The 11,251-nt window shown below is 40.2% G+C and overlaps 1 protein-coding gene across 1 annotated transcript in view; it reads left to right on the top strand.

The window, feature by feature from the left end:
* Positions 1-4,933, top strand: part of pdhx (pyruvate dehydrogenase complex component X) — a 33,081-nt gene extending 28,148 nt beyond the window's left edge. Inside the window, exons 10-11 of the mRNA XM_044193818.1 lie at positions 3,420-3,484; positions 4,426-4,933. Coding sequence (XP_044049753.1) covers positions 3,420-3,484; positions 4,426-4,681 — 321 coding nt within the window. The 3' untranslated portion in view covers positions 4,682-4,933. The remainder of the gene's footprint in view (positions 1-3,419; positions 3,485-4,425) is intronic.
* Positions 4,934-11,251: the final 6,318 nt, after the last annotated feature.

Raw genomic sequence — 11,251 nt, forward strand, 5'->3', positions numbered from 1 at the left:
TGTCTAATGACTTTGGATGGTGTTAGATATATTTTTTGACATATAGTGTTATATTACAGGATTGCAGTTATTTTACCATACATTGTTTACTCTCCATCAAATTAAGTTTTATGTTACCGCTTTTGTTGTTTTCCAACAGTCCAGCAGCAAGTTGTGTGAATCTGTGAATCAAGTTATTTTGTGAAAACACGTTGCTTAAAACATTCTTTATACGTTTTCCAGTGATAGTTTTGAAATGCAGTGTTAGTAACATTAGTTTGCCCCTATGGTGAGCCCCAGAGAAAAAGATAGTGTGCTGCATTTTTTTTATGTATGTTCATATAATGTAATGTCTGTTGGTACTTACTGATTAAGGTGCTTCGATCAATGGGCCACCAATCCTAATCGGCTGATATTCGTTCTAAAAAGTTTGATCGTGGTCTCTATTAAGACCGATTAGAAGAGCCGATCAGATGACGCAATGACACACAGGTATCTTAACGGCCAGCGAGCGAGTGTTTGCAGAGAAACACAGAGAGAGAGAGAGAGAGAGAGAGAGAGAGAGAGAGAGAGAGAGAGAGAGAAAACATTAACTGGTATTATGTTAGAAGACACGGACACCGTGGATATTTTGCACCAGGTAAAGCAACAGTGAACACTGAACACACCTGTTTTCAGATGTTATTCAGTACCACGTTACGATAGGCTACTTCATTAAGAACAAGCTTCCTCCACACGTGGCACACCTGCTGCTGTAAAAATGGAATCGCTGGTAAAGAAAAATGTGGGTTTTTTGGTGACTTTATAAAACATACTGCTGACCAAGAAAGCCAACAGTGCAGACCCATACAGGGAAAGAAACAGAAAAGGGTGGGGCGGGGCGGGGCAAGCAAGGTGAGCTAATTAAAGTAGTTTGTGAGTAAACACTAAAATAAGGTGGAGAATTAAGTAGAATTAAAATGGTGAAATAAGAATTAACCTACTAGAAATAGAAATATACCATTCTGTGGGAAACACCATTCTGTGGGAAACACTGTATATTTGTTATGTTCTGCGCTGCTTCCAATAACCAAGTGTAGACTGCTATGATTTAAGTTGTGTCTCTAAGAGAGATAGTGGAATATGTTGCACATGTTGCCTGCCAATAAATAAACAGTTGTCAATTCATGATACTTTCTCATCTCTTAATTTTAATACTTAATATATAATGTTGTTAAGAATAGTTAAATAAATAATGTAACACAATAAACAAAAGGTTTCAAATAGACATGGTAATCGGTATCAAAAATCCTGGTCAGAGCACCCTTACTTAGTGATCAAATCACTGCATGAAAACGTTACATCGCTATTTCACATACAGACACAGCAATTGCTATAAAGCATGAGCACTAACACTGCAGACATTTCAGTCCACTTAAGCCTTCAAAATGGTCAAAATTGGTCTCAAATTAAAGTCAACATGTGGTTTGAATGAAGCATAAAGAGGAGCTGCTGGCTATTGACGTGAGGGAGTGGAACATCAGACTGTTTTTGTACTTAGAGCTCTTATCTCAAATGTGCCCACTATATCCCACTGTGTTTCATGATCATGTGAGTCATACTCGACTTTCTGTGTTGGTTGTGTCCCTGCATTAACCTTTTCTAGTTCGTAAGTACATTTCCATTTGAGTAAAGTTCCATTTAAATAAAATTCATGTTGAAGACCACGTCAGGCCATACAGCGGTCTCTAACTGAGAGAAATAGCTTGGAAAAAGGTACATTTAATGATAGCTTTTCAACAGTAGTCTACTCATTATTACAGTGAGGTCTGTAGTATAATGTAGCCTGTACAGATTAAAAAGCTCATACTTGATTTGTGGTACAATTGTTTATATTTAGAGAATCACAGAAATGCTTCTTAATGAACATCTAATGGATCATGTGCATGCACACATTGTTACACCACTTTGTTCTTTATTGACAGATACATTGTGTTTTCTCCAAGGTTGTCACTCTCATTCATGCTTAGGAAGAACATGAATTCACAGAACCTGGCTGCAGTAATGTGTTAGTTTTCCTCACCAGATGCCTCATCTTCCCATCTGGGTGTTGTCAGTTCCCTTTCTTAATTTTAGCAATGCACAGTCTGATTGTTTCTATTTATCTCACTGCCTGCTATTGGACATTTGATATTTGAAAATTGACCATTGTGGCCTTTCACCCAAAGGTCTGAATGTTATAAAACTGACTGAAACTGGCTTTCAACACTGAAAGCTCTGGATAAGACGTTTGTCTAAAATAGAAGTCCGTTGTGGCTTATTGACTAGTTAGGTTCGACAAGGTTTGATTATTTTTTTAGTTATGCTAGCACCATGGCTCTAGGGATGGCATTGTCGGATGGTCTGTCGCTCGGTTGACCCACCACTTTGGTCCAGGTTGAAATATCTCAATGGCATGAAATATTGTACAGATATTCATTGTCCCCTGAGGATGAATTCTAGTGAATTTGGTGATCCCCTAACTTTTCCTATAGTGCCACCAGCAGGTCAAAGGTTTCGTTTATCCTGTGAAACATCTCAACATCTACTTGATGGACAGGCAAAAGATTTTGTACAGGCATTCATGGTACCAAGAGGATGAATCCCACTGACTTTGGTAGTCCCCTGGCTTTTCCTCTAGCGCCACCATGAGATTGACATATGTGGTTTTGAGTGAAATGTCTCAACAATTATTGGATGCATTGGCATGAACTTTGGTACAGACATTCATGTCCCCCTCAGGATTCTTTGTAATCACTTTGGTGATCCCCTGACATCATCAGGTCAAAATTTTATTTTGTCCAATACTATAACTTGACCAAATACCTGCAAACTAATGACATTCCCATTAGTCTCAGCTGTACTTTGTGTTTAGTGCTAATTAGCAAATGATAGCATGCTAACACACTGGAGAACATGAGAAACATTACACCTGCTTAACATGCTGATGTTAAGCAGGTGCTGGTGCTCTTAGCATGCTGACATTAGCCTTTAGCTCAAGGCACATATGTGCCTAAGAGCTACTAGAATGGCTGTAGACTGTTAAATCAAATTACAGTCGTATTTTTTTAAAACATTGTTTGCACTATTTTACTCCTTGGTTGGTTTAATCAACAGTTGTAAAGCAAATTAAAAAAGACAGCACCTCCCTGATTAGGTGGTGTATTGTGTGGTATTTAACAACATTTAGCCAATACTGTGTGTGCTTATGCCTATTATTCACATGGTGAAATGAGGAGCTCTAGTTGTATCTCCCGTGTATTTCTAATGATTTGGACATTAGCTTTGTCAAATATATTACATGCATGTGTGCATTTGTTTATAACTGTATGTATCCTGTATCCTATCTTAATAACCTTCTTGGATCTTTTCTTCGCTGACACTAAGCTAAAGAGTTTGAGTGACGTGTAATGTTTCCATAGGCACTGGCCCAGAAGGCTCGAGATGGGAAACTTCTACCTGAGGAGTACCAGGGAGGCTCTTTCAGGTAAGCCTATGACACACATCATCTCTTGTGTAAAGAAGAGGCATATGGAAAGTCATGGCATTATAAAACGTAATGTTATTTTCCAGTCTTTCCTCTTCAGTCTTTAGTATAACTCAATTTTCAAGTAACAGTCAATTTTCTCAATTCAATAAACTTATTTTTTTGTGTGTGTGTGAGAATAGTGGCCCTGTCATATAACGCACCTAATTCTATCTCACAATTTCCTTTATAGCTCAACGATAAGATAGTCATCATAAATTTCCGCTATTATGACTTAAATCAGGTTTCACAGATAGTCGATATATTATGCATATTCTACATTTCATGCAGGCCTGAACTGAATGTGGTCTTGGGTGACAAGTACCATCAGTTACTGTGCCATCAATTGCAGAAAAGTGGAAGGGAGGCTTTTCAACTAATTAAATTAATGGTGTCATTTAGACATAAATGGGGTTTCTGTGTCAGGCAGGAGCGATGAATTCCTATGGAGATGCAGCCCTCTTTGTCCTCCTGAGGATATATGTGTACGCCCTTCCTCTATTCGTTTTCCATCCCCCTAAGCTACAATTCTCATTAAGACAAACAGCAAACTGCCCTCGGGTCAGTGTTGCTCACCTTACATAACATTTATGGAGCGATTTATAGGCTGGTGCTGCTGTATTAATCATTACTTATCAGTTCTCTATTTTGTAAAATAAGATGTTCACAGCCAATTACATTTCTATATTTAATTCACCCTCTCATTATTAATTCACTCGCTCTGGGACGTAATGTAATTTTTTTGCATTAAGGAGCTGGTTTGAGAACCACCATTATGTCCACTTTGTTAATTTTTATGCATTTTCTCCCCTGCCGAGCTTGACTGATGATGAAATTTGTGTACTGTCCCTTCTCTCTTCCCATCCCTTCCTCCCTTCCTTCTCCATTTCTCTCACTGGCAGTATATCTAACCTGGGGATGTTCGGTATCAGTGGCTTCAGCGCCGTGATCAACCCTCCTCAGGCGTGTATCCTTGCCATTGGGACCTCCAGGGCCGAGCTGCGACTGTGCGAGGATGACCAGACCCTGCGCACCCAGCAGCTGATGACAGTTACACTGTCCAGTGACGGACGACTGGTGGATGACGAATTAGCCTCACGGTTTCTAGATAAATTCCGCGCCAACCTAGAACAGCCGCAACGCATGGCCCTAGCCTGACAAATAAAGTGAGAGAGCTGTGCGAAAGTGATTGGAAAGCCAAAGCAAGAAACACCTGCATGACAAAGCCTGTCCCGTGCTTTCACCAGCAGCGAGCTTTTAAAAATTTGATCTCTATTCATGCTTGGATTAAGGCTCACAAAGTAGGCTTGTACATGGTATAACCTTCTGTTTGTGGCTTGCTTCTGGCAGATAATCACCAGGCTTTATGATGGAGGAGTTAAATTGGGCTTCTGCTGGAGTGGTAGAGGATTCTGGCAGTGGTGCCAAATATTACCAAGACAGAAGTTTCATAGCAGGATGCATCCCACATACACATAGGGGTGTTTGTTCTATCACACCGGTGTGTGTATGTGTGTGTGTGTGTGTGTGTGTGTGTGTGTGTATATATATATATATATATATATATATATATATATATATATATATATATAGTTAAGTGGTTATTCCAGTTCAAGTTTTATTTCCCAGTGCATGCACTCTGTGTCACTATTAACACACATGCAGATGGTACTGTAAAAATTTCCTATGTTCATTTGTCAAAGATATTTATTACTGAATATCAGTGGCAATGCAGTTTCTAATAAGGGTAAAAACCAACATGAACCATTTCCTGTTGTTACAAAGAATTCAAGAACTTAATTAATTGTTCATGTTAATATGTTTTAACTTATTTCAAACAGACGTTGTCACTTTCCTGAAAACTAATCTTGCAAATCCATGTGTATACAAAATTTGGTTTCCTTAGATGCCAATAAAACACATTGTGCAATCTTGAAATGTCTGTGTGCCTCCATTAAAACATTTTTCTCCACACCTTCATGATGTTGCACAGCTACCAGCTACCTGTCTGTTTCAATTTCATTAGAATCTAAAGAGATTACATAATTATTTCATAGAAGCCAATTAGGATCATTTGCTGGGCTGAGTATACAGGTCAGCCTCTACTGGCAGATGTTTATCTTTGCTGCACCCATGGGCAGAACAGCTGTTTACATATTTATCAGCACCAGTCGGGCAGAGCTTATCCTAAATATGCGTAAGCAGGGTTTGTGTTTCTTTTTGAGATGAAGGAAGAAGTGATCTGTGATCTCAGACTTTCATGGGCAGCATGAGAATATGGGTGCAGTTAATGCAGTTTGACAAGGCAGAGACCCTGCTTTTAAGACATTTTTGAATTCACGGGTCTTCTTTATGTGCTGCAGTAACTGATTTACAAGGTGGGTTTTCTACATTTTTAATTCAGAATATAAATGACCTAAAGTGAGTTGTGGATTATGCAGCTAGCAATGGAATAGAGGTACAGGAACTGCGTTAATATTCAATGCAATTATGGCCAGGGCTAGAGTGGAAACCACTATCATAGTAACTCCAATAACTACCTTTTTCTGTCCTGCTTTTACTTCAACTCTTAATTAATTAATCTTGAAGGATGTCTCAAATGCTAAAATACATCTCGGGGGGAGAGGAGGCTTGCTGGAGGAGCTATGAGTGAGGATGCACAGGTGTATCCTTTGCAGAAGTCTTTTTGGCACCATGACGTATAATAGACGCGTGACAATGGACAGATGATGCAGCTGTGCCACACGTCATATTTAATTGACGTCGCTTTTAAATGACAGCTCAGAAGCAAGGATGTCTCATTTTGTTAAATGCCGGTTGCCTCGACTCCTCTCTCCTCGTGTCTCTTCCTCGCATCCACCGCTCACATCTCAAGTGGGAGGGACTAAGACGCGAGGAGAGGACGCGAGAAAAGGAATCGAGGATGTACAAACTAAGAGAAATGAGAAATGAGAAGACTGATACATCTCCGTATCTTGTGTGTTTTAGCAAGCATAGATGAGGCGGCAGATTTGTTACCCTAGCAGCAAACTGACAGGAAAACTGTTAAAATACTCAGAGCTAGTGATAACCATGTGTAAATTTTCTTAGAAAAGTTGATTAGTTGTCTCATGTTCTTGTACTACCTTACCTCCTAGCCTAATGAGATGTTGGTGTTGGGACAAAGCCTCCTTGTGTCATTGGTATGCAATATCCTTCAGGCCTAATATTTATGATGTAGTGGACTATTCTTGCTGTTGATGCAGTATCCTTTTTTTTTTTTTTTTTTTTTGTTCTAATCTGCTGTTGGTTGGTACTGTATGTCAGGATGGTGAAATCATGTTCCTTTATTAGACCTTCCCGCTATATCACATTTTGCTGTCAGCTTGACAACCTCTGGAACTGTTAAGCAGAGCGGTTGCCTTTCCAAATATCAGCTCTGCAATTGCAGCAAAACAGATTCTGACATTTCCTTGGCTTTCCTGTCACAGTCTGACATTTAATCCTCTGACTGCCGCCCGCCAATCTCTGCCCAGCAATCTTGTTATGTGTAACAGCTGGATAAGAGAGCCGCCAAACAGAAAGAATCAGATTTGTTCCCACAGAGGTTTTGATGAACTATGAGCAGGGTCTTGAAGATATTGTGGGGGCTCGGGCCGGCATATAGGTCAGACTCATGGACACACAGCATGGTGCAGAGTGATGGAGGCAGTTGCTATGGAGACCAAAGTGAGCGAGTGTGCACTTCTGTTGTGCTGATATTTGGATGTTCTTCAGATACGTTTGATGAATGTGTTGGGCCAAATAGCAGAAGTGGTCCGAATGACTGAATTTCATGTCTGACATCCAGTGAGGGGCTGGAAGCACTTCTTGATTGACAAAAAATAACACCAGGTGGGTGTGTGTGGTGCAGCCCCCCTGTCTGCACCCCACCCATTTCCTAGGCCTCCATCCAGCCCCTCCCAGTCCTCCTGGGCTGTATCAAAGCTTGGAGTCAATTGCGTATTAACAGTCCTAAGGCTTTCAAATGGATTTTTAATGGATAAAATAGGAATCAGTGATTGATGATGAATAATTTGCCCACCAAAAGTCTCACCTCATGGTTGTATCAACCAATAATAGTCTGTTAGTCTGTAGTCTGTTTTGCCTCTCCGGAGTCCCTCTCTGTCTCTTTCTCTGGTCTCACACACACACAGACACATATTTTCCTGTGTGATCAGGCTTTGTGAGTGATCACCAGGGTTGGTGAGAGGCTTGCTCGCATCCACATTATCTCATGCTCAAGTTTGTTCAACCATTGTTTACAGGATTTCCTCTGGTTTTCCCTTACTACCAGCACTTCTCTATTCAATCATCTTTTAACTGGGATGCAGATTTTGCTTGCAAAGCCTGCCATAAAATAACATTGTACTTCCACTTCCTTCTTCTTACAGAGTAATACTAAATTTAGACCTTTGTGTCATTTCTTATAAGAGCTTCCATTTCCCTCAACATAAGGCATCCTGTTTGACAGTTCTGAAAGGAAGCACGTGTAAATTAACCAGAAACAGAGTGGCATCCACAAATGTTTCACCTGTGAGATTGCTGTGGTTTATCATCACCGTGCTGACAGAGTACGACCCAGATTGGGACATGACACAGGACATTCCAGTTGGCTATACAGTATTCTCTGAAACTCACTGTCCAAACACGCCGGCTCTGCTGTCCCAGCTCCCAAACCCAATCGAGGCCCTTGCTTTGTTGTCGTTGCACAAAGCCTGGCCTTTTGAAGCACTCCAGTCATGCTCCTTTGACGCCAGGATAGCTCATTCAGCCTGAGACACTGCAGGGTCAGGCAGAGCTCATCTGTCGGCCAAAGATACACAACAAGAACACACTCCTGGCAACCTTGCTCACCTCCTCAGAGACCTCCAGCACAGGCAACAACATAGATTACTGGTTGCCTCTCAGTAGTTTCAGTTAACAAGGAACAGGAAGTTGAATTGTCAAATGAAAACACAAACATCTGTCTAATAAATCCCAAGAGATCACATGTCCTTCAAGAGATGGATCAGATTAAAATGTGTGGAAACGTAATGCTATCTTTGTCACCAGCTGATATTGTACACAAATAGCCTGCACCAGTAGCTGTACACCATGTAGTTCTCATCATTACACCGCATCTGTGCAAACATTCATATTCACTGGGAATGGTGGATTTCATCTCACTGCTCTGTACATAAATGGACATCTTGCAATCTCTTCTAGTCACATTCCAGTGACTGCACTGGTCGGAGGGAAAAAGGCACGTTCCCTAACAGGAATGCTGAGGAGGTGCCATTAGTCAGCTATTACCACAAGGATTCCCAACCACAAGTACGTCTGATGAGAGTGTATGTGTGTGTGTCCTCACTGAGTAACCATCAAGGAAATGTTTTTTCTTTGTTGGATGCGTATTGGCTGACTCAGCTGTCTGATGTTTAATTTAGAGTTCAGTCATGCCCAGTATACAGCTGTTCTCCTCCGGTGTTTTTCTTTTTTGTGCTGCTGTAACTTCATAAAGAAAAGATAACAACAACCAGATAACAACCCTGTAGTTTTGGTTAACTGTTAACACTTCACACTTAAATGAGAAATACTTAGGTCACGTTCATGTTCACACAAGCTCCTAAACATGATGAGTTCAACTAAGGTGAACAAGTTTATTTAACTTCTATAGACTGACATTGATTGAGAGTTTTGTGCATTCCATCATGCTCAAGTGTTGACCAAGATACTCACAGCAAATGTTACACATTGACCCAACTATTCATTAAAGGAGTGTATCGTCTTTGCAGTTTGTGTGTTGTTTCTCCAGAGAGAGAAACTAGGACAGACATTGTTCTGGGAGGGAAACAAACATTTGTCTTTAGAGTCTCTCTGTCACTCTTTCTCTTACACTATTTTTCATTATCTTATCTGTCTAGATTTCCCTGTCATTGTTTTACTGTTTTTTTTCCACTTGTACCTTATTAGATTGGAAATCACTTTTAATTTAGACATATTTACACATTAGTTTTCATATCACAGAAAAGTATTTATCATAGTAAACTTTATTTATGTAGCTCATGTCATACAATTAGGAAAAATTCAATGTGGTTTACATGAAAAAAACAAAACTATGAACCAAGTACAATCTCACATGGTTTTTCTTATATGATGTAAATATGTTGTTTTTACTTCAGATGAACTATAAACAAGTGTCACTACGGCAACAGCTAAAACAGGAAGTGGCTTGTATCTGTAAGGTATACGTGTGAATCGTTCACTGATGCTTTTCTTTTTGACCTTTATTTCTTGGGTGAAATCATGGGTGGGTGTGAAGTCATCAGAAAAGATAAATGTGTTTCAATCTGTGTGAGAAATCAAAGCCAACAATAATGATTAACTGCATCTGTTGTATGTTCTCCAAACAAAATCTAAACATTTGCCAATTAAATTAGTCTTTGCATTTACCCAAAGACCATCAATATATCAGTAAAGGCTGGAGGAAGTCTAGGGGCTTGTCCTAGTGATCCATTGGGAGTACATTGTTATCATTGTTCCACTTATTCTTTTTCTTGCATGTTTATTTATGGATTGTTATTAGCTGTGTGATGGGGATTATGTTTGGAGCTCTGATGGCAGTCTTTGTCTTCAGGTTTATTCTGGTATTTTTTGCCATGCTAGGGATGGCAATGTCGCTCTGCTGGTCAGTCGGTTGGTCCACCACTTTGGTCCAGACTGAAATATCTCAACAACTATTTAATGGATTGCCATGAAATTTTGTACAGACATTAATGGTTCCCAGATGATGTATCCTAACGATATTGGTGATCCCCTGACTCCAGCGCCACAATGAAGTTGACATTTGTGGTTTCGAGTGAAATAGCCACTCTCTGAATTGTAATCATTTTAGTGATCCAATTTTGAGCATGTTAGCATGTTGATGTAAGCATGGCTGTAGATGCTCTGTCTGTAAAGTCTAATTTACACTTCCTGTGCTTCACAGCTGTAGCTTGTAAGAAGTTTCCGGTTGAGAAGCACATCTATGTTTAAGTAGCTATTGCAAGTTATCTGTGTTTATGAGGTCTTTAGTTTTACCCCAAATTTGTTTGTCATGCTTACTGGCCATGCCAAGGAAGTCACAGAATTACAGACCAACAGTTATGCATTCTTATCAGTGTTGGGTTTATTTGAGATATTGCACAATCACATGCAATAGTAGACAGAGGTTTAAATAAGTAGCGCTCTACTATTTTTGTATGTTGGCCAATCAGTGCAATGAGGTCATGGTAGGTAAAAGCAGATGCAACAGCAGAGTTTTCTATCACTGTTTTGGATCTATAAAAACTTAAAGGTGAGGTGTGCCGCTGTGAAATGGATGTGACCTCTTTCAATGCAAGACATACAGCCAGAGAGAGAGACAGAGAGTGCAAGGGAATGGAGACAAGAAAAGCAGATGAATTGAAAATGGAGTGAGGACTGAACAAAAGACCAGATGGGCTCTCAGAAACTGTTGCTGTCAGGAACATGAAAAGAGGAAGGGGGGAGTGGGAGAGTAGGGAAGGAGGGAGACAAGGATAAGCAGCCAGACAGAAGAAGAAATCACCTTCATCTTATCCATTACAAACTGTAGAGGCAGGAAGAGGGGAGAGAGAGAGAGAAAAAGAGAGGCTGTGCGAGGTGGGGCGGGAGGGGAGGTGGGGCAAGTGTGGGAGAGGCAGAAGGGTGTGTGCTCACATGAACCAC

The sequence above is a fragment of the Siniperca chuatsi genome, linkage group LG4, assembly GCF_020085105.1.
Source record: "Siniperca chuatsi isolate FFG_IHB_CAS linkage group LG4, ASM2008510v1, whole genome shotgun sequence".
Taxonomy (NCBI): Eukaryota; Metazoa; Chordata; class Actinopteri; order Centrarchiformes; family Sinipercidae; genus Siniperca; species Siniperca chuatsi.